The following is a 23,966-nucleotide window of genomic DNA, read 5'->3' on the forward strand; positions in this document are numbered from 1 at the left end:
GCATCAATAGGTCAGTGTGCACAGAGAGAGTTTCTCAAAGGCCACTGGAGAGCCCTCAAAAAAAATTCAACTTGGTCGGATGTGTGAAGTGGTCATAATTTTGCTGTACAAAAGACACGTTTCTCTGAGACTCCACCGGCAGGTTAACATAATCCAGTAACGTAATGAGCATTTGAGATAAGATATGCCTCAACCATACGCTGCTGTGTGCTGGATACCGACCCGGCATTGATTTTGCCAACCTTTTTCAACTGGTTAATTTAAAAATACAGCAGCAGAATTGCGTTTGTAGAGCGACTCATTTCTGTGGGGGTGTGCGGAGGAGGAGGTCAAGGATACGCTGTACGTTCGGCACGAACCGCAAGTGATGTCTTTTGAATTTTTTTTTTTTTTGGAGCTACAGGAATGTCTTTTGAAAGAAACGTTTCCGTCGCACGCAGGGGAGATATGAAAGTGACAGGATTTAAATCTTCCTGTTTGAGGTCGCCAGGGCAACGGAGCACGATCGCGAGCGCGTGGTGAAACCGTCGCGGACGCCCGCCAGGATAACCCGCCGGGATGATAGCCCGACGTGCAGCGCCTGCCGTCCTGCCATTGTGCTGTCAGACTTCGCTCAGGTGTATTGTCACTGAATGGGGCACTTTTCCAAAACTTTTTTGTGTTCGCTAGATTGCATTCGCTGCTTTCCCCGCGCTGCGTTATTACAGAAATGTGCTGTGTTATTTTAGAAATGTGCTGTGTTATTACAGAACTGCTCTGTGTTATTACAGAAATGCGCTGTGTTATTACAGAAATGTGCTGTGTTATTACAGAACTGCTCTGTGTTATTACAGAAATGCGCTGTGTTATTACAGAAATGTGCTGTGTTATTACAGAAATGCGCTGTGTTATTACAGAAATGTGCTGTGTTATTACAGAACTGCTCTGTGCTATTACAGAAATGCACTGTGTTATTACAGAACTGCTCTGTGTTATTACAGAAATGCACTGTGTTATTACAGAACTGCTCTGTGTTATTACAGAAATGTGCTGTGTTATTACAGAAATGTGCTGTGTTATTACAGAAATGCGCTGTGTTATTACAGAACTGCTCTGTGTTATTACAGAAATGCTCTGTGTTATTACAGAAATGCGCTGTGTTATTACAGAAATGCACTGTGTTATTACAGAAATGCGCTGTGTTATTACAGAAATGCGCTGTGTTATTACAGAGCTGCGCTGTGTTATTACAGAAATGCGCTGTGTTATTACAGAGCTGCACTGTGTTATTACAGAAATGTTCTGTGTTATTACAGAACTGCTCTGTGTTATTACAGAAATGCGCTGTGTTATTACAGAACTGCTCTGTGTTATTACAGAAATGCGCTGTGTTATTACAGAGCTGCGCTGTGTTATTATAGAAATGTGCTGTGTTATTACAGAACTGCTCTGTGTTATTACAGAAATGCACTGTGTTATTACAGAACTGCTCTATGTTATTACAGAACTGCTCTGTTATTACAGAACTGCTCTGTGTTATTACAGAACTGCTCTGTTATTACAGAACTGCTCTGTGTTATTACAGAACTGCTCTGTTATTACAGAACTGCTCTGTGTTATTACAGAAATGCGCTGTGTTATTACAGAACTGCTCTGTGTTATTACAGAAATGCACTGTGTTATTACAGAAATGTGCTGTGTTATTACAGAAATGCGCTGTGTTATTACAGAAATGCACTGTGTTATTACAGAACTGCTCTGTTATTACAGAAATGCGCTGTGTTATTACAGAAATGCTCTGTGTTATTACAGAAATGCACTGTGTTATTACAGAAATGCACTGTGTTATTACAGAAATGCGCTGTGTTATTACAGAAATGCGCTGCGTTATTACAGGAATGCGCTGCGTTATTACAGGAATGGAATGATAATTTTATTTGCCAAAAAGGTATCAAACTTGGCTAATTTATAATCTTCACAGTGGGAGGTTTATGCAAGTATCTATGTATGTATTATGTAATATTATAATATATGCTGTATATAGTATGTATGTATTATACGATATTGTAATGTATGTACCACATGTCAGTGGATAATGAAGTAATTCAGTCTTGCCTCCATGCACTTTGCTCTTAACTCTGAACTACAACTTTAAGCAAGTGTTAATTTTTTCATTACTATTCTTGCACTGTTTTTAGTTCATTTTAGACGTCAGAAGTGTCACTGAGGTGAATGAATTGGAGAAAGGGAAGAGCAAAGCTGTTCATCCACTTGCCTCTCCTGGAGGAGAAAGTAAAACAGAGAGATGCGCAGCTGGCTGTCATTTTGGATTTTTAGCAGTCAGAGTGTATTCATGCCACGTACGGTTTTCAAGTGCCCAATGAGGGTCCGATGACAGCCATGCCTTTGCTGCTAGTCTTGATTTTTCTCTTTCTCCTCCCCCCCACCCCCCCCTCACAGTTCTGGACTTTTGATCCTTGGCAAGCCATTGGACAGGGAGATCCTGGACCACTACACCCTGATCGTCACTGCTTCCGATGGGCACCCTGGAGGGGTAAGACCAACCCGTCCCTGCCCCCCGCCCCCAACTCTGCTTTAACCGAGACCGTTCTGAGAGAAACAGCGCCCCCTGTCCCCCACGCTCAGTAATCTGCGCTGTCCCGAAGCTGGGATCCCGGTCTGACTGGCACCAGCAAACTCAGTTTGCATGAGTGCTGTGTGGCTTCCGTATCTATTAAAATACATTCCCTTAGACTCACAGCACCGTTACTCAGCTGAACGAGTGTGCACAGGCTATAGAGGTATGCAGAGACCTGTCTGCTACCTCGCTGGCTGTTCATTTATTTATTTTTCACTGTCATCTACGTAATGAGCAGTTCACACAAAACAGCCCCACCGTTTTGATTCTGAGGGAAAGTAGACCCAGCATTCAAGTGTGAGCGCTGATGTTTACTCCGGCCTGGTAAAGCCTAAATTCTTGCGTGACTCTCTCCAGGAGAATCGGTGCTTAAGTCTCTGGTCTCCCCTGCAGTGTTGGTTGGAGCTTCCAGGCAGGGACTTCACTGCATTATCATAATTTCTTACTTCTTTTACAACCAGTCACACGTCTCGCATTTAGATTCAGTGGTAAATTGCCTGCTTTTTGCTTTTTTCCCCCACCTTTGCTGAATAATGCTCTTCATCTGCATAAGTCTAGACATGCCCTATGCAAATCTTTAAGGACAAACTGCCAACCGCGTTTAGCTTCGGTGACTTTCAAACAGAAACGGGGGCCATTTTGAGAGGCCGTCGGCATCAGAGGTGTGAAGACGGTGTGTGATGTCCGTGGGCCAGATAAAGGACGTACAGTAGCGTTTTATCCTCAGGATGTATGGTTCTAATTAGCAAATGGTGGCAGGAAAAGTCTTTAGAAAATAAATGTGGGGTTTTCACAGGCAGTTTTCACAGGTACACTTTTGCAGTGAATAATGGTTTGCGATAGGTCAGCTGGAGATAAGATAATCGTGCTCGACGCCGAGCATTTTCCACAGTGCCAGGCGGCCGTGCTAATGAGTTCAAGGCCATAATGTTCATTATTATCATATATTTTAGGGCATTAAACATGTTTCTGTTTTTTTCTGTTCAAGCAGTCTCCAAATAATTTATTATGGCTTCAGAGAAACGTAAGAAGGTATGGTAATATGTGGGTATGGTAAATTGTAAAAATATATCACTAATGACTCCTGGGGTTTGTGCAGACCCATAACCATTTCATAAATTACCCCCGTGCATAAATATTTCATTAACCATTCTCGCGTGAAAGGGAGAAAACACATAACAATTAAAAGTTTGTTAACACTTCTGTCTTTTTTTTTTTTTTTACTTTAACTCAATGACTGTGGTGCTGGGCAGATCTTTTTTTTATTACTGGTATACACGGAACACAGTGTGACCTTTATTGAATAGAAATTTCAGTTTCCTGCCAAGTGCTGATCATGGAATGAAAGCACTGGTTTATTCGTAATTTTATTTCTGAATTCTTTCTGAAAGCTTTTTTTTAAGGAGAAAAGCTGTGCAGTGCTGTTTAAAGGCCGTATTGAGGCTTGTGGCCCTGATTAAATTCCACCCTCCGAAGTGAAGCAGCTCAGCCATTTTGCAGCGGTCTCGAATCCGAGCTCCTGAAAATGGCCGCCTTTTAACATGAGTTTGGGTGACGACGGCCAAACCCAAACGAGGGCAAATCTACTGTAGTGGAGTGAGGGGGCGTGGTCTAGACCGAGGTAATTCTACAGCAGCGTGGAGAAGGGGGCGTGGCCTTTACTGGGTCGGTTTACTGCAGGCGGTTTGCTTCCTGTAGGCGTGGCCTAGGTCTAGAGCAATGATGGTGATGGCAGAGCTGTTACTGCAGAAACGGTAAGCGGGTGTGACCTGGGTCAGGTAATTGTACAGCAGCTTTGGGGGGGGGGGGGGGGCTCGAGGTGAGTGTTGTATTACAGCAGTAAAGGGGGGGGGGGGGGTCTGCCCCGGTCAGGCTTGATTTACAGTAATGGAGGACGGGGTGCGTCCCATTTGTGACCGGTGAGTGGAGCTCGCTGTCCCGCGTGCTCTGTTATTCCCCCGTAGGGTACGATTCCCAGATTACCCATGAGTCACTGTCAGGGAGAGCACGAGGGGCCATCTGTAATCAAAAACGTAATTACTGATCTCATGGGAACCAGACTTCAGCCAGAACAGCAAAAAAAAAAAAAAAAGAAAAAAAGCTTTAAGTGAACGGCCGTTTGAAGGAGCTTCACTGTAAATTAGCACTTTTTTTTTTAAACACACCAGATTCATGCAGAATTACAAGCAAATCCTCAATTATCGTTGAAAGCAACTTTTGTGCTTTAGTTTTTAAGTGTTTGCCACTAATGATCCATTAGTGATCCATTAAAGAACAGGAAGCCACCACAGCATGTTTCTAAGTGCACTAAGAGTGACTGATAACAGAAAGGAGACAAAACAGGAGAATAAGAGACGAAAGGAAGCACAGAACGGTTCAGCTGAAGCAGACTGAGAGTCATTTTCAGTGTTCCGTATGAATGTGAGTTGGTATTTGTTCACTTTCTGCCAGCATGGAGCACCTCCTGCACAGGTTTTTGTCCTCAGGTGAAGTGGATACGGCATCTTTATTTTGGGCCTGGCGCCTTTATAGTGTGGAACAGGTGTGTGATGAGGTGTGCTACTTAAGGTGTTTCCTGTACTGGTGTAGTTGGGAATCATCAGTTGAAGCCAACTCGAGCATTGACCTTTGAACTTAACACTGGCTAAAAGCAGCTTGATCCAGGCAGATTACTGTACTTGTGTGTGAAGGGTCCTTATGTGTATCATAAGCTGGAGTGTCAAGCTTCTATGGTACATGGTTGTTTAAATAGCAAGAAGTGACAGAAGTGTCCCTCTTGTCTACACAAACGCAGAATAAGCATAATGCACTTTTTAACAGTCAGCTTGAGGATTTTGTTTTGTAGATTTTTATGCATTTTTCTAATATATTTATATGTTTTGGGGGTTTTTTCTTCCCGAAGTACATGTGCCATTATAATTGTGCATCGGTGCCGTGACTTGTGTCCATACAGTCTCAGAAATATGCACATAATGCAGATGTGCTGCTATTTTAATTTGTATAGTTTGTGTGAAAGCGAATCAGGAGATGTACACAGCTACAGAGCTCCTAATTTTATCCCTTTGAGGAGTAGGATTTTTGGAATGTTTTCAGTGTTCTAGAATCCCATTGCTTTGAATTGCCAGTATAGCGATTGTTACATCAGCGTTAGAATGTTCAGTTACTGTAAGAACATTCCAATCACGTATTTGTGCTGTCACACCTTAAAGGGCTGATATCAGTTGGGGATATGCATATTGCCCTTTCTTTGTGGGGTCATATCTGTATAATAGCTGTGATAATTTATCCTATCAATGGTGTGCCACTTTGCAACATACCATGGTCATAAGCTGTCCAAATATTACAAAATTTAATGACTTCTAACTCTTTTCAGATATGAGATGAAATACAATTTGTAAATCAAAAGAAAACTTGAATTGATGTTTGCATTATGCCTTTTTGCATGCAGTGTTTCCTAGCAACATAATATTTATTTTAAAAGATTGTCTTCTGAACACATCCCTCCAGAAGTGGAGCTTTGTGTATTTAAGTTCCATGACAAAGTGGATTAATTCAAATCTTGCTTAATTAAATATCCTCGTGTGTGTGCGTGTGCATGCGTGCTTGCGTGTACGTGTGTGTGTGCGTGTGTGTGTGAGAGAGACTTTCAGCTGGTTTTTTCTTCATGTAGTTTTCTGTTAACCAAATGGGACATTATGTATATGAATAATGCAAATACATTACAGCTAATACTGAAAGAAAAGTGGAACCAGTTAAATTGTATAGTTACTTTATTAGCTGTATGTTAGTGTGGATTTATAGCTTTGGTTCCATGGTTTTGTTTGATATTAAGTATTATGCAAGTATTATGTAAGTAATTTATGCTTTTTTTATTACAAATACACATACACACATATGCACACATGCTCACACACATACACACACAGGCACGCACGCACGCACACACACACACAAACACAATTACCAAAAGTAATTGCCTTTTTTGCTTTCTGCTTTCCAGACCTCAACAACCACTGTGAACATTGTGGTCACTGATGTCAATGACAATGACCCTACGTTTGACCCCCTCCTGCCGACGAACTTCACCGTCCAAGAGGAGGAAGCAAATGTGTTTGTGGGTCAAGTGAAGGTGCGTTGCCCAATCTGTCTTTTGGATTACACGTTAAACTGAGGTCTCGACTTTCCGTGGTCATTAAAGATGGTCCCTCCACTGGCACTTATCGTAAACAGAAGGGGTGTCCCCTGGTGACCCACAAAAATGCCCAATCTGGCTGTTTCAACCAGGCTACCTAATCATCCTCGAGTTCATTCACCTCACTGTCAATCTGGCAACCTAATCATCTGCCAGTTCTATCACCTCACTGTGTCAACCTGGCTACCCAATCATCGCCTCCCTATTTCCCTCATTCGCTGTTTGCCGAGCGTTCTGCCAACAAAATGGCTGCCGTGCCTCGCCCGTTGGCGGCTGAGGTGGGCATCCACCCCATGCGCTGTGAGAGATCCCCGGATGAGTGGCGATATACACAAACGAGAGGAACCTTCGTTATTATTAATGCTGTCGTTAATTGAAATCGTGGTTGGGGGGGGGGGCGTGGTGCGCCCGAGGTCCCGCCTGCCGAGCGTGGTGTCATCGGCGACCCCCCGCCACGCCGGGGAGAACCCGTCAGACGGACAGCGCAAACCTGTCGCCGCCCAGCCCTGCTTTCTCCGTTTTTTTATTTTTTTATTTTCCAATTAAATAAAAGTCGTTTTGAATAATTAGTCACCTCGAGGGACACTGGGTAATGAGCGGCTTTGTTCAGCTCTGCTAAGCTGCTGGGAGCTTTAATTAGTGCTTTAAATGAATGGGGCCCAGGTTCGCCTCTGGAATAATGAGGGCCTAATGCGCGAGGACGACACCTTGCGTCATCCGCGCGTTCGTTTCCGCCATTCCTCTCGAGTTCCTTCCGCCATTCCTCTCGTGTTTGTTTCCGCGATTCCTCTCAAGTTCCTTCCGCCATTCCTCTCGCATTCGTTTCCGCGATTCCTCTCGCGTTCGTCCCGCGTCTCCACGCCGACGGAGAGCGGATACGGTGGGCGTTCCGTGCCGGTGCCGCGCAGCGCGAGAGATAAAGATCTGCGGCAAACACAATGGCACGATGCAGAAGAGCGGTTAAACCTGCTGAACTGATCAGCAGAACGGACGAACAGCTGAACTCACGGCACGCGGGTGCAGCTGATTATGGAAGCAGGTGCCCTGCTGAATGTCTCCATGGCTTCATGGCGAGTGGAGCGTGGCGATGTGTGACGTCGTAATGTTGCTCATTTTCATACGAGACACAACTTCCAGTACACCGCAAAGGTTGTTTGTAACTTGGGAATATACTTGTTAATGTCCCTGTGAGCAAAAGCCACAATCTAGACATCTAGAGGGGCAGAACTCTAGATTGACCCCACTATAGCTCAGGTTTTACCCAGGGATAGCCTGGCTATGTCCTAGTCGACTATAGATCTTTCAGCCAAATGTAGCCATTTTTTTTCACCTGAACACCTATAGACAAGCGTTTCGCTGACTTTTCACTGTAAAAACGCTCACTGGGATATGTTGGCAATCCTACAACCCTACTAATGTGCAACATCGTGTACATCATGCAGCTATGCAGGCCTTGTACAGCGGTGCACTGACTGCAGGTGGTAATTAGCCCACAGACTCGTCAATATGTGCCGTGCACTGTCTCTCTGAACTGCGAAGTGCGTACAAACTGCGTTACGGCCGCCAACCCACTGCTGAGAAGAGAAAAGTTTGGCGGAGTTTGATGCGAGAGTGACATTTTGTTTTGTGTATCATTAACGAGATGAGCCTACAGGGCGCCTTCAGCTCTCTCCCTGACTAAAATCAGCCCGGCGAAGGATTCGCTCGAATGCACCAAGCAATTACAAAGTAAGCTTTATACTAATCCTCACTGTTAATCATCCCCGGAAAGTCTGAGACTCGGCTAAAGATCTGACGGTTTAAAAACTGAAAAAGAAAAGTGAACGTTGGCCAAATACCCTAGGGCGTGCCCGAACCGACTGGGTTATTGTAATTAGTGAAAGCTGTACCGATATTAACTGTACCTGCATCGAATGAGTTCGCAAAGTGTTTCGGTAATGGGAGAATGCACACCTTTACATATTTATAGGTCTATTATGTGTACAACGATTACAAAACCCGTTGGAACACTCTGCAAAAATTGTTCCTCGGATAAAGTAATCAAGTTCTAATTCTAGCCTCCAATCCAATCTCTAATCTTGTCTGTGTTTTTTTTTTTTTAAACCCAAAAATTGGCGCTCCAGTGTTCACAAGATGAATTGTAAGACAAGATCAGAGATTGGATTGGAGGCTAGAATTATAAATCACTTTTTTTTTTCAAAACTGCGTTGGAGTGCCCTTTGCACTACGAGGGTACTTACACATCCCCTGAGCCCGGGCCAGACACTGTGCTGCTCTGCGAGCAAATGTGTGCTTTTCTTATTAACAGTTTTAATTAACTTTTAATTGATCTCTGAGAAGATGAATGCCTTCATTACACTCTGTTGTTTTCTGATTTCGAAAAAAAAAAAAAAAACTCCTAAAATCCTCCAACCGTTGTATTGCAGAGTCTGTTTTCATTATTGACTTTTTTTGTACAAAGTTCAGTTCTACCTGAAAGATTTTACCAGAGATCAATATTTACAACGATACATAAAGTGCATACGCAGTATGTAGCATATTGATTTCGAACTGAAGTGGTGACCTGCCCAGCACCCACGTTCACCTGTGATTAACCAACTTTAACTACAAAATAACCATCTGGTATCAGAGGAGCCATTCTTCTGTCGTCTGTATTTAAGACTCTATGGTTTACAGCCATTCTTCTGTCGTCTGTATTTAAGACTCTATGGTGTACAGCCATTCTTCCGTCGTCTGTCTTTCAGACTCTATGGTGTACAGCCATTCTTCTGTCATCTGTATTTCAGACTCTATGGTACAGAGTCTGGCCTACCCAAGAGTTGATTGTGGAGCCGTTCAGTTTGCATTCATTAGTAGCAGCGACTGTGGAAATTAATTTTTACTCAGCTTCATTTAACTGTGGAGAGAGGTAGCGTTTTTCATTTACACACGATGGCCAGCGGTTTTATCCCCTTTTGCCGTTGGGTATTAATGTTAGGGCATGGTCTTTAACCCCGGAGTTCAAGGAATTATCTGGCTTTATGAATGAGGTAGCTCACCTTGAACAAGCTCTTTTCGTGCTTCCCTGTTCCACCTTGCCTGAGGGGAGGGGGTTACGCAATCGGAAAGACTCTACCTCCTCTGTAATTAAAGACTGTGACCACTCTTGTGAAAATATTAGGACAGTATTCCCGCACGTGGAGAAGCTGTCATATTCAAGTGGGTAGCTGGTATTATTAAGCTTCTGGCCTGAAGGAGAATAGCCATTTAAATTCTTTACTTCTCTCAACTGCAGAATTTTTCTCTCTTTTTTTTTGCCGGATGAAGAATTAACTTCATGCTCTGGTAGTACAGCTCAGCAGTGAAGGAAATCTTCCCTTTCCTTTAATGAACCACAGAGCTTCAGGTGGATGTTGTAAGGCAGTTGTATGTCATGTCAGCAGTAGGGATGGGTATCGTTCAGATTTTACTGATACGGATGCTAAAGCGATGCTTTTAAAATGGTGCCGAAACAGTCCCTGAACCTTTTTAAAATCGAGACCAAACAACGTCATCAAAGAGTATCTTTTTTATTGTGAAGGCAAAGAAATTGAACATTTCAATTGTTTAAATTGTGCTCTATACTAATAATTTATACCATTTTTCTTGGTTGCCATTTTGACTGAGTTTAACGTTAGCTAGCATGATAACGGTACTTCCGGTCACTGACTTAGTCGATAGAACGAGTTTAACGCATTTCGGTCCGGTTGGTACCCGGTCGTATGAACCGATGCCGTAGTGGTACCAGGTTTTCGGTACCCAACCCTAGTCAGTGTGTAGTGACACACGTTTCATTAACAGAAATCTCAGGTTCAAGTTCAGGTTCAGGTTCAGGTTCAGGTTACATTATTTGTACCCGTAGGTAGATTTGGTTTGCAGTAGACGAGTCATCCATCTTTACATACAATTTAGAAACATACACAGACAGTAGACAAACATAATAAAATAAATAAAATAATAAAATCTCAGGGGAGAATGATGTGCAAACTATCATTTGCTGACTCAGCTAAATGTCATGGGGTTATCTTCATATGACATCATGCCATAACAGTCCACTAAACAGCAAATCCAGCTGAAGGTTAACTTCACAGATGGGTGAAACTGATACATCATCTCGGAGAAAGGTCTTTTGTCTGCCTAATGTTTAATGATTAATATTTGTTCTTGTAGAACGCTTTTCTATTATAGAGATGAAAGATGCAGAAACAACAGAAGAAAAAAAATATTTGCATCAAATCGAATTACATGGCAATTAAATTGTACTGACAATTAAATTAAATTAAATCTATTTAATACTGAATTGCCAAAAACCAGGGTAGTAAATTAAGAGAGATAAAACAAATTCATTTGTAATGGTGAGTAATGAAATGAAATAAATCAGATTGCCTAGTGCACCGGATTTTTCGAACATGAAAGCATTTTGGAGCAGCAGTTTCTCTGGTGCCTGTCCCGATAACTCTGCGTTATCTTCAGCGGAGGCCATCTCGGGCTGTCTGATATGTGTGCAGTGTCCACGTGCAAAGACACGCTAAGGACCCTGCACTGCAAAAACGATGATGCGAAACTTCCATAAAAGTGCATTTTCATTCAGATAATGGTCCGACACTGGGTGAAACGTGAAGGCTAGCTTGGTCCGTGAACTGGGTCAAACTAACTTAGCATTACATTTAGGGTAAGTATTGCCAGAGACAGTGTGTGGGGTCCCAGAGCTGTATTGAGCCAGTTGTTTGACACTGCAGAAGTACCAGCTAGCTGAGGTGTAACTGAAGCACATACGTAGAGCTGATTCATAGGAGCTTCATGTTTTAGCCAGTGGGCAGTGCATCTGATTGAGTCAGTTAAAGGAAATTGGAACAGAATTGGCAGACAACAAATGTAAAAAAAATAAATAATAATTTCAAGGTACCTAGATAGAATTAGCATAAGCTAAATGGATGAATTTGTTTTTATTGAATTGCTGATGGAAAAATGTCATTGGTTATTTTGAATGTGTTGTTGTCATTTGCGTTTATGTAATGAATTGCGAATTATTTCATCTTTATCATAATTTAGTAACCACAAATTTATGCTTGTTATTTTTTCACCCATGATTGCTTTTCCTCCCTGTGTGTACTGTATGTGTGTGTATATGTGTACATTTGTGTGTCTGTGCGTGTGTCCACATACAGTTTTGAGTGTGTGTGCAAGTGTGTATGTGTGTTTGCGTTCAAATACACACACTTACAGTGTTTTCATGTAATCCTGTATTTGAATGTAACTGGTTTCAGTTATATATCAGTCATTATTATGACCTAACATTATGCTCATTGCGTGAACTGGACGGTGTTCTTGGCCATGAATAACTGTACGAAATGAGTATTGTACCTTATCGAACCTGTGTTTTTGTAGTTTTTCCAATGACCATGATATTCACTTTTGTACGTCGCGTTGGATAAGAGCGTCTGCTAAATGTGATGTAACGTATTGGCTGATGTCCGCTGGTGCTGTTGGGTTCCAGGCGTTTGACCCGGATGCAGGGGCTAACGGACAGGTCCGCTACAGGCTGGGGAACCACCTGGGCCTCTTCCGGATCACCTCCAACGGGAGCATCTTCACCGCGGCGCCCCTGGACCGCGAGGCCCGGGCTCAGTACGACCTGATCGTGGAGGCCTCGGACGGGGCGGTGGACCCCCGCCGCGCCACCATCGCGCTGTCCGTCAAGGTGCTGGACATCGACGACAACAGCCCCGTCTTCTCCCAGGCCTCCTACACCGTCAACCTGCCCGAGAACAGCCCGGCGGGGACGGTCTTCCTGCAGCTCAGCGTAAGCCTGCCAATCAATCAATCAGCCAATCAATCAGTCACAGCAATCAACCAATCAGTCAGTCTGTCCCACACACAGCTAATCAGTCAGTCCCACACACACACACAGCCAATCAGTAAGTCTCACACACAGCCAATCAGTCAGTCCCACACTCAGCCAATCAGTCAGTCCCACATACAGCAATCAATCAATCAATCAGCCAATCAGTCGGTCCCACACACACAGCCAATCAGACAGTCCCACACACAGCCAATCAGTCAGTCCCACACACAGCCAATCAGACAGTCTCACACACAGCCAATCAGTCAGTCCCACACACAGCCATTCAGACAGTCCACACACAGCCAATCAGTCAGTCCCACACACAGCCATTCAGACCGTCTCACACACAGCCAATCAGACAGTCCCACACACAAACAGCCAATCAGACAGTCCCACACACACAGCCAATCAGACAGTCTCACATACAGCCAATCAATCAATCAGCCAATCAATCAGTCACAGCAATCAATCAGTCAATCACAGCCAATCAGTCAGTCCCATACACAGCCAATCAGACAGTCCCACACACAGCCAATCAGTCAGTCTCACACACAGCCAATCAGTCAGTCCCATACACAGCCAATCAGTCAGTCTCACACACAGCCAATCAGACAGCCCCACACAGCCAATCAGACAGTCCCACACACAGCCAATCAGACCTCTCAATGCATTTCACAGATATAGAATATTATTTCAAAACCTATAGAATCGTTCCATTAATTTTTTTGGTTTCCAAACAGGCTTTGCTTTCAAAGCAGGCAGAATTTATTTCTGTGGATACTGCGCGTGTTTATCCGTGTGTGTGTGTACTCGCGTGTGTCACTGAGAGTCACGTGTGTGCGAAGAAACGGTTTCCCCTTCTGACTGCACCTCCTTTTTAGAGGGAAGCACTTGATGTGGGGCACTTTGTTTATCAAACATGTTCCCTGAGGAAGTGTGGCTTTTCAGCAAGTCTGTGATGTTGGTGCATAAAAGCGCGTCGGGAGGGTGGGGGGGGGGGTTTGGGTCTGGCGGGTGCGGGCGGGGTGGGGGGTTGCAAGGGGAGGGGGGGCGGGCAGGGGGCGGTAATTACCCGCCTGTTCCGCGTGACATTTCCCGCGGCGGGACGGAGTGACCCTGGCGGCGGACCGCGCGGCCCCGGCGGCTGCGGTACAGAAGCTGCTCTGCGGGGCTGAGGCATGATGGGATAGATTATCTGATCCTGTCTGCGCCGGATGCTCTGGGGGCTTTTTCCGCTTGAACCCGGCGTCTCTCCCGCGCGTCTGAGATCAGAGACAGCCTCTGAGCAGCCTCTGAGCAGCCGCTGAGCAGCCGCTGAGCAGCGTCCACACCCACACACACCTTTGGCTCCAGCAGCTTTCTTTTCATCCGTCAGTGTGTCTGATCGGAGGTAGGGGTCTTTTTGTGTGCAGGAGAGTGTGTGTGGAGAGTGTGTGTGTCTGTGGTGTGGACACTCTTTTCATCAAGATGGTATGCCTTAGGCATTGTGTTTCAGGAAACTGTGATTGGACGGGCAGTCTATGGGGAGGTTTGGTTGGGCAGGCAGTCTGGAGATGTTTGGTTGGACAGGCTGTTTTTGGGGATGTCGTGATTGGACAGTCTGTCCTTGGGGGTGTTGTGATTGGACAGTCTGTCCTTGGGGATGTTGTGATTGGACAGTCTGTCCTTGGGGGTGTTGTGATTGGACCAGTCTGTACACAGGGAGACCTGTACCACACAGATTCAGGCTGATATCCAGATATACAGCATATATATTGTAGTATACAAAAATGCCAAGTGTGTTTTCTCAATGTCATGCAGCCTGCTGTGCATCATTTTGAGCGTGGCTGTGTAAGTGGCTGTCTCTGTAAGACAACAGCTCTTTCACAGCACTGCAGCTGTTTACAAAGCGAACATGACATTGAGGTACACAGCGAGAGTGATGTCGTTGGAGCACATTTATGTCGTTATGTTACGAGGGACCCTATTGGCTGGAGGTTTTGACAGGAATAAAGAGACAAGACGGAAGACTCAGATTTTATTGCCAAGAAATGTGAGAGCTCTTGAGTGGCAGGTTTTGGCTTTGAGCCACATGACAAAGCGGGGAACCCAGTCTTAAATGAGGTTAGGGGAACCCAGTGTTAAATGAGGTTAGGGGAGCCCAGTGTTAAATGAGGTTAGGGGAGCCCAGTGTTAAATGAGGTTAGGGGAGCCCAGTGTTAAATGAGGTTAGGGGAGCCCAGTGTTAAATGAGCTGGTCTGTCCACTTCGGTCGTAGCAGGAAATGCTTAGAAACGTTAGCGCACTTGGCGAGTTCGACGTGCTCATCAGTCTACGCAGCAGCGAAATGGCGTAACGGAGTTTTGGGGATTGCCCAGGAGCATGGACGGAGGGAGCCAGTGGTAAACTGGGTTGGACCGGAAAGTGAGGTTCGATTCCCAGGTAGACACTGCCGTTGTACCCTTGTAGAAGTATTAACCGAAATGGCTTCAGTAATCCAGCTGTTAAATGAGTACATGTAACAATAAAAAAAATAAAAATGCTATGAAAAGTTGGTAAGTCGCTGGATAAGACGAGCGCTAAAGGGCCTGTAATGATGTTGCTCCACGGACGCCAAGCATGACCAGATCATGCAGGGAAAGTTATGACCTTTTGTCCCACATCCCACAGGGATAGACGCTTTTTAAATAAAATTTGCGTTCATATAACATTTCAATAAAACCATCTAACAAGTTAATTATTTCATACAAAAATGTAAATGGCAGTTCTTTAATGTTTCAGTCATTCTCCAGAGTCGCCATCGATTGCTGGCATTTCCCTCTAGTTCCAGCAGCTTCTGTGAAAGCAGTACTATGCTGCAGTTGAGACTGGTTGTAAATTTATGCTACTCAAGCAGTCAAATAGGGTTGCACATTAGCTAAAAACTTGATATAGCTAGCTATACATGTCGCCAGTCTCACTATAAAACTGTCATGTAGAAATAATAAACAATCATGTCAATGGCCCAGATTATAAATTATAGTAGCAACACTGCAATTGCCGACCTCCTTTTGAAATTTTTGTTCTAACACAGGCTGTGCATATCCAGTGAATTCTGAGCAGATGGATGACTAGACATGTTAAGATGCCGTCAGTTTTAAGTCATTTTGTCAGAATGTGTTGTGTAAACACATCTTGCATTTTGAGCACCCTTAAAACAGTTGGGGTGAACAGCATTTGGGCAATCTGTTTCCAGATTTCATGCCAGCTTCTGCTCTTAGTTATTTAATTAGCATTAGAGGTGTGAATGAATGTTAGTTAATTAACATTAGTGGTACAGATGAACACTGTGTCCGTTAGTTAATTAACATTAGTGGTACTGATGAACACTGTGTCCGTTAGTTAATTAACATTAGTGGTACAGATGAACACTGTGTCCGTTAGTTAATTAACATTAGTGGTACGGATGAACACTGTGTTCATTAGTTAATTGGTATTTGTATTACAGATTGAACACTGTGTTGGACCTCTGGGCTTTACTCTGTTTTACCCAGGCCGTAGATGCAGACCTCAACTCCAACGTCACGTACCGAATCAGAACGGAGGAAGCCCGTCAGCTGTTCTCCATCCACCCAATCACGGGGCGGCTCTCCGTGCTCCAGCCGCTGGATTTCGAGGTCCTGGCCGCCGCGGGCGCCACCTACACCTTCGTGGTGGAGGCGCTGGACAGCGGCGGGAGGATGCCCCCGGGGATGGCCACGGTCACGGTCAAGATTACGGTAAGGGGCAGTCACAGTCACAGTCAATACTACTGCTAGAGAGTCTATGGTCAAAATCAAGATTAGGGGAAAGGGGCAGTCACAGTCAATACTACTGCTAGAGAGTCTATGGTCAAAATCAAGATTAGGGGAAAGGGGCAGTCACAGTCAATACTACTGCTAGAGAATCTATGGTCACAGTCAAGATTACAGTAAGGGACAGTCACAGTCAATACTACTGCTAGAGAATCTATGGTCACAGTCAAGATTACAGTAAGGTACAGTCACAGTCAATACTACTGCTAGAGAGTCTATGGTCACGGGGAAGATTACGGTAAGGGCAGTCACAGTCAATACTACTGCTAGAGAATCTACAGTCATAGTTATGATTATGGCAAAGGCATTTGAAGTCGAATTCAAGATTTTGTTTCTGACAGTCTCCATGGAGATTGAGCTGGGCTGCAAGTCTTACTCAGTGTAATGCAGTTCTGTTTGACATTCATCCAATAAAAAAAGGGGGGTAAAAACAAACGTGTGTTTCAACAAGAATGACTCAGCTCAAGATGAATGTATGTATCTTTCCACGTTAAAATTGGCACGTGACTCACCTAGTAAATGTAATATTTGGTCGGGTTGGATTCCAAAATACAATGCATAATATGAGCATTCATATTTTTCTTTTTATTTCCAGTGTATGTCTATATTTTAGTTTCAGATACACAAAGTGGGGACCTAGATTGATGATCATTTGAGAAAAATTACCCATAGAAATTTACTTGCATAGAAAACAATATAATCAATACATATTGAAGGTCAGGACTAGTTTATCAAGATTACTTTTGAATCTAATAGAGCTCTCGTACATAGCTATAATGCATTTATTGTGTTAACTATATAATATGAAAATGTCATTCGTAAAAGCATAAATCTGGAAATGTATGTATTGTTAGAGGAAAAACAGATGGGATCTTAGTTTTTTAACTTATGAAATCAAGCCGACTGCTCCATCGCATCAGAGAGAATTGAACTGATTAGAAGTTAAACAGCTTGTTTTCACTTCCTCTATGTCACCTCCATTCGTTCCGAATGAGAAACCGAGACACAAGGTCACATTTCAGTTTGAATCTTCTTTATTTTGGTAGCTAATAACTCTTATTAGCGCTTGATTGCATTACTGATATATTAACATAATTTAAAAATATATATATTGGCTGCTTTGCTTCTGCCAAGCTATTTCTGTCTTCTCTCTCTCATAGGTACGTTACCTTTGCGGATTTGTGGGATATCCTAAGGCCGGAGTTAGAGAGTTGTGCTTTCTTTGCTTGCTTTTTTCATGCCAAGTTTTTTTGATGTACAACACATGAATGCATCTCCATCCACTGGATTAATTTTGGGTTGTTGCATCTTGATACTGAAGAGCTCCTTTAATGTCTACAGTATAACCCTTGAGGCTTTGATGTAACAGTTCGATTTTGTTTTCTTCTTCTTCTTCTTCTTCTTCTTTTTGCATAAAGCCTATATGCAGCTAAGTATGCCCCTCAACTTTTTTTTTTTTTCTTTCTCCTAAACTTTTCCAACATGCCACAAACTTTGAAAGGCTATGTTGGTCGTTATGGGATGAAAGATATGTGCTGGTTTTTTTTTTGGTTGTTTTTTATTATTTTATTAAATAGATGAATAGAAGGTTGCAGTGATTTTTATGAGGGCTAAGAAATGCAAAGAAAGTAAATTAATCAACCAAATTACTATTCCGCTTCCATTCACTTAACTGGAGAGCAAATGCCATAAAACCACCATATGTTTCTCTTTATAACTATGTATTTTACATTTTTAAAAACAGCCTTTATATAATATTAAAACTGAAGTGGTGTGCTTTTAAAATCATCTGCTGATGTCATTTCAAACCCAAATTTAAAGCAATTTGCAACCCATTTTTAAAGTGCACTAATACATTTGCATATTTTTGTTCAAATCATTCAGTCATGGCAGGTTTGCCTTCCGTTAGAATGTTTTGAGAAATGAGCTCATTTTGTTCCTGAACCAGGGCTGTGTTCTGGGAGCATTAGTCCATTTGCATGTCGGAATATTGGAAATCTTCTCCTGTGTATTGAAACGGATCTAAATGAAGCCGCTTTTTCTGAAAGAAGCGATTGCATCCTGTAATTATCTTACTTACAGATTGCCAATAAATGGTTTCTCACCCTGAATAGGCATTTCACCCTTCGCCCTTCATCTAGTCTCAAATGACGTGCCCTTTTGCGGTGAATCGAGCGTATTGACGGATGTTTATTTTCTTTTTAAAATAATAGGCAGACCTCTGTGAAATGCTAGCGTGTGATGTAATTCGCGAACACAGAGTCTGTTTACTCCCCTTTCATCCCGGGTTCGCGTTTCAAAGCAGATGTTGTTCGGTGCCCTGGCGGTTCAATGCCAGTCAGTTGCCTTTCATTACCCTGCACTGGAATGACTCTGCTTCAAAGAAAACCTCACATGCAATTATGTAATTAAGTCTCAGGTTAATATCAACTAAGTACAAAAAAAACTAGGGTTCAAGTGAAATGTTTGCATTCAACGAAAGCCTCAAAAGACAGGAAATGAAATTGATTAGCCCTAATGCTAACATCAGCCTTCTCTCCATAAAGGTGTATCAGCACAGACCTTTAACTGCTACGGCCCTGTACTTACATGTCTGCTGTACTTTGAAGAACATGTACTGAGCAACATGTGCTAGCTAGCCATACAAAATTATTTAGACAGTTATCTAACTTAGCTAGCCAGGCATGAGATTTTCTATGACGATACTATTAAAAACATAACGTTTTAGTCACCCCCAGCTGTCATTAGCTAGCTATCCAGCTAATGAATAGCATTATGGTTAATTGCCTGCTTGCAATTCAGAGAGAGCATCAGTGTATGACTGGCTGGCTGTTCTCTTTGCTGCAATGCTAGACATAACGGTGTCCCGTTGTTCTCATGTTTGCAATTTTAGGACGATGGAATTATTCAAATTTTGGAGAAATTGCCTATGGACAACTCAGCGCCAAAATCTCCTCATTTTGAGGTCTTATTCAACTTTATTGAAGCAAATTTCTATTCACTTTGGTATAGAAGCTCCCCTTTGTGCCATTGTAATGCACATTGCAATTAATTACTGCAGATTATTTTTTTGAAAAGAAAGGTTTTTTTTCAGTATTATTCAGAATACATTTTTCTTCTTTCATTTGTACATTTTGGTACATTTGGACATTATGTGATGAAGAAAATTAAAGTAACCGCCATCTAAACAGTGAAAGAGTAGGCTATTTCAGATACGCATTCTGTCTTAATGCATACGGATGGAAAACAGCTTTGCTTGTTTATATTGGGGGGCTGGGGGCGGGGGGCAGTCTATGCTAGGCTCCATTGCCTAATAGAAAAGATGCAAATGGTTTGCTCATGGTATGGATGGCATGTTTCTTCGCTCTCTCTTCTCCTGTGACTCTCGCAGCGCCGGTCGTCCCCCCGGCCGATAGCGATGGCGGGCGGCCTATGAGGGGCGCTTGTTGTGGTTTTACGCGCGCGGGTCAATGAAGTGCTCACTCGAGACAGATATCAGGTCCTAGCGCAAGGGCTAAAAGAAGAGACGGAACTGAGGGTGGAACCACAGAAATATCCGCTCCTTGGCTCTGGCGAAGTGCGAAAGTGCGGACGGCGAAAAAATACGTTTGTCTCTTTACACACATCGCACGTCTGCGCGGTGCGGACCTGCGCGTGCATTCGGATCGTAGGAAGCGCAGGATCGATCTGAAGTCTGGCTGTTGGGAACTGCCCCATCGTCCAAGTTAAATGCCTGACGCTGGACTGGAAATTGTAGACGTGTAGAATTATAGGGTTCTGTCTGCAGGTCGTGTAGCTGCGATTTATCAAGCTCTAGATTTTTTGAGTCCCATGTCATGCACCATCTGTGATCATGTTACATTTGTGCTACATCTGTGTCCGTTTTGAAAAGGTGAGATCTTTACACATCAATAGCCTATGCTTTGTTGCTGGTATGTAGTGATCTGTGTATATTTTGCAAAGGTATGGTCTTCACACGTCAAAAAAAATCAGAGCAGTTTGTGGGTGCAGTGTTTGGTCATTTCTGGTGTTTTTGATCAGTTATGTGTTCATGTTAACCACTAATTTTGGAGGGAAACAGGAACCCTGTAATTTGAAGCTCATATTGGGTGTATGTGTGTGTGTGTGTGTGTGTGTGTGCGTGCATGCGTGTGTGTGTGCGTGCGTGTGTGTGTGTGTGTTTTCCGCAGGATATGAACGATTTCTCTCCAGTGTTCAGCCAGCCGCTGTACCGGGGGATGGTGGCTCCGAACGCTGAGAAGGGGACCATCATCACCACTGTGTTCGCCGAGGATCAGGACCCCCCAGTGAGTAGGGGTGACGGCTGGGCTCTCATTGGCACGCAACAGGGACGCCCGAACCCTCCCCCCCCCCCCAAGTGTGCAACACAGACACCTGAGCACTCTGTTCTACTCAAACAGACTGAAAACTGGAACCCTCCCTTCACCAAGCATGGAGTTTCCACAGCTGATTACAAAGCTGAAATCACATTATTTACCGTTTTCATGTGAAGTAACATGGCGACATTTGCAAAATAGTAAGCTTTGTAATAACTTTCATCGCTTTCAAAGTGAAGTAGGTATCCACTTCCTTGGAAAGGTTACACGCAGCATCCTATTTAGCCAAATTATTGGGGACAAATACCCAGACAATCTGCTGCATTTTCAGCTTGTGATCAGTTACCTTCCGGAAAGTTCAAATCTCATTTCCTGTGTCAAGCATAATATGGCAGCATATCCATCTCCCGTCAAGCTTCCAGTTCCAGGACTGCGTGAGAAATGGTGCTGAAAATGACTTTGAGAGACGCGATGGAGTCAGAACCGCAGCATTTATAAACTAAACAGTGAGTGTGGGCAGATAGATAGCTTGGGTTAAAGAAAGGTGATGTGCATTAGCTCTCTGCTGTGCACCATTTAACTATGATGCTCCATGGATAGCCCAGCTGTGTCCTGCTGAGAAGTCCGGTTATCGCAATGGTCAATATGGTAGTAATGTAATTAGATGCAACACTTCCTGCCAGGGTTGCCAGGTAAGAGGATGTTCCCCCAAATGTTGGCGCTTTCTATAATCCATGGGAAAAAGATTCACACAGAGTGTAACTCTGTGGGAGTCGATGATAAATGAGGTATTTTAAAATTAAAACATTTCATATGAGAAGTCGGCCGAAGATGTGGGAATTTGAGGAATCATTTTGTGAATTAAAAGCAGGGCCAAACATCTGGCAACAGTCCTGACTGAATCCCTCCCTCAGCGATGCTACTGCCAATCACGGGCTGCTGGCTGGGAGGAGCCTCAGATACTCTGGATTCAATCTGGCAGCACCAGTGTGACATAGCCCACACTCTGGATTCAATCTGGCAGCTCCAGTAAATCAGCTGCTCTAACCAGTGTGTCATAGCCCACGCTCTGGATTCAGTCTGGCAGCACCAGTGTGACATAGCCCGTGCTCTGGATTCAATCTGGCAGCACCAGTGTGACACACTCTGGATTCAATCTGGCAGCTCCCGTAAATCAGCTGTTCTAACCAGTGTGACATAGCCCACGCTCTGGATTCAATCTGGCAGCACCAGTGTGACATAGCCCACGCTCTGGATTCAATCTGGAGGCAACTGTGGATTCAGGGACCTGTTTGGCAATGCATGATGGGGCTTCACATGGATCAGACGGAGGGTGTTTTAGGTGGCAGGTTAATCCTGACTCCCTCGATCATTTGAGGCAGACAGAATTTCAATCTTGCCTTCTTCACAGACAAGACACAACACACTTGAGTGATAGGACCAGGTATCAGAAAAGATACCTGGTCCTATCACTGCAGTGTAGCGTTTGTAAAACAGCTAATCTGGTTCCTAGGCATAGGCTTGTGGTTCTAATGTCACTGCTTTTGATGTAAAGGTGCACACTGCACTTTTACATTACATTATGGGCATTTAGCAGACACTCTTATCCAGAGCGACTTACACAACATTTTACATAGCATTTTTACATTGCATCCATTTATACAGCTGGATATATACTGAAGCAATGCCGTTCAAGTACCTCACTCAAGGGTACAACCGTAGCGTCCTACCCGGGAATTGAACCTGCGACCGTTAGGTTACAATACCAGCTCCGTACCCATTATACTGTACTGCCGCCCACTGCGCCGCACTTGACTGGTTCTGCATAGAAGCACATTCCTGAATCAGACAGTGCAGTTTGCCAGGTTGCCAACGTTTTATTCGCAGGAGACAGTAAATGGCGTGCATTAGCCGTCGCTGGCTGAATGTGGCAGCTGAACAATGCAGTCACTGTAATCCTGTCCAAGGTGATATCATAAGTACCGTGTGTCTCTGTATCCATTCGACAGACGTGCTCGAGTATCCCTGAGACTGAGGAACCGTTTGAAATGGCACGCTGCAGGTGCCAAGAGCCGGTTCCTCCGAGCTCGCAGAAATGATTTCACTGTTAGCAGCGATCCGTCGCGGGGTGTGGAAATGCTTTCCCCTGTTTATGGCAGGCTGCTGCATCTTTGATAAAATGCATTTTTACTGCCTGTCAGTGAATGAAGACAAAACGGGCAAGTATTAAAACAGAGCGAATAATTGTGTTTGCTCCACGGGCTGCTTCTCCCGCGGACTCGGTGCTGATGTTTGGGGGGCGTCGGCCTGTTTATGGATTACTTCCACCTGTTGAGTAAAAGCATTTGGTTATATTGTGCGTGCGTGCATGCATACACACGAGTGTGCGCTTACACACAAAAACACACACACACCCACTCGCGTACAGACACAAACAAATACACACAAACACACACACACACACACACTCGTACACAGACACCCACACACACACGGACACACACACCACACACACACACACACACACACACACAGATGCACACACATACACACACACCCACACACAAAAATACACACATACACTCACAAACAAATACATGTATACAAAGACACACACACAAGCACACAGATGCATACACACACACACACACACACACAGATGCACACACACACACACACACACACACACACACAGATGCACACACACATACACACACACACAAGCACACAGATGCACACACACACACAGATGCATACACACGCACACACACACAGATGCACACACAAATACACACACACACACACACAGATGCACACACACGCATGCGGACACACACATGCCATTGCTATCAGTACTCAGTAGAGGCAGAGGAGGACTTCGCTGTGTGTGGTAAAAACGGGTCGTGGACTATAGGGGCCGGTCCTTAAAGCACAGACCCTGCTGTGTGTGAATGATGGTCATGGTCAATGGAACGGCCATTTTGGAGTTCTGTCTATCCTTTCATTGTTGCCTCCTACCCTCCACATCACAGCATAATCTTTTCATGGTGTACTGTGCCTACGGCAACATTTTTTGAGTAAAACCAGCAGGTTCTGTTGCACAGCAGTGGGAAGATTTCAAACAGACACACTCAAAGAGGCACAC

The 23,966-nt window shown here is 44.0% G+C and overlaps 1 protein-coding gene across 1 annotated transcript in view; it reads left to right on the top strand.

The window, feature by feature from the left end:
- Positions 1–23,966, top strand: part of LOC135244743 (protocadherin-15-like) — a 187,824-nt gene that overhangs the window by 108,997 nt on the left and 54,861 nt on the right. The window contains exons 20-24 of the mRNA XM_064317270.1: positions 2,440–2,533; positions 6,618–6,746; positions 12,325–12,630; positions 16,185–16,409; positions 20,675–20,791. Of these exons, the coding sequence (XP_064173340.1) occupies positions 2,440–2,533; positions 6,618–6,746; positions 12,325–12,630; positions 16,185–16,409; positions 20,675–20,791 (871 nt within the window). The remainder of the gene's footprint in view (positions 1–2,439; positions 2,534–6,617; positions 6,747–12,324; positions 12,631–16,184; positions 16,410–20,674; positions 20,792–23,966) is intronic.

Source organism: Anguilla rostrata, chromosome 18 (genome assembly GCF_018555375.3).
Source record: "Anguilla rostrata isolate EN2019 chromosome 18, ASM1855537v3, whole genome shotgun sequence".
Lineage (NCBI taxonomy): Eukaryota > Metazoa > Chordata > Actinopteri > Anguilliformes > Anguillidae > Anguilla > Anguilla rostrata.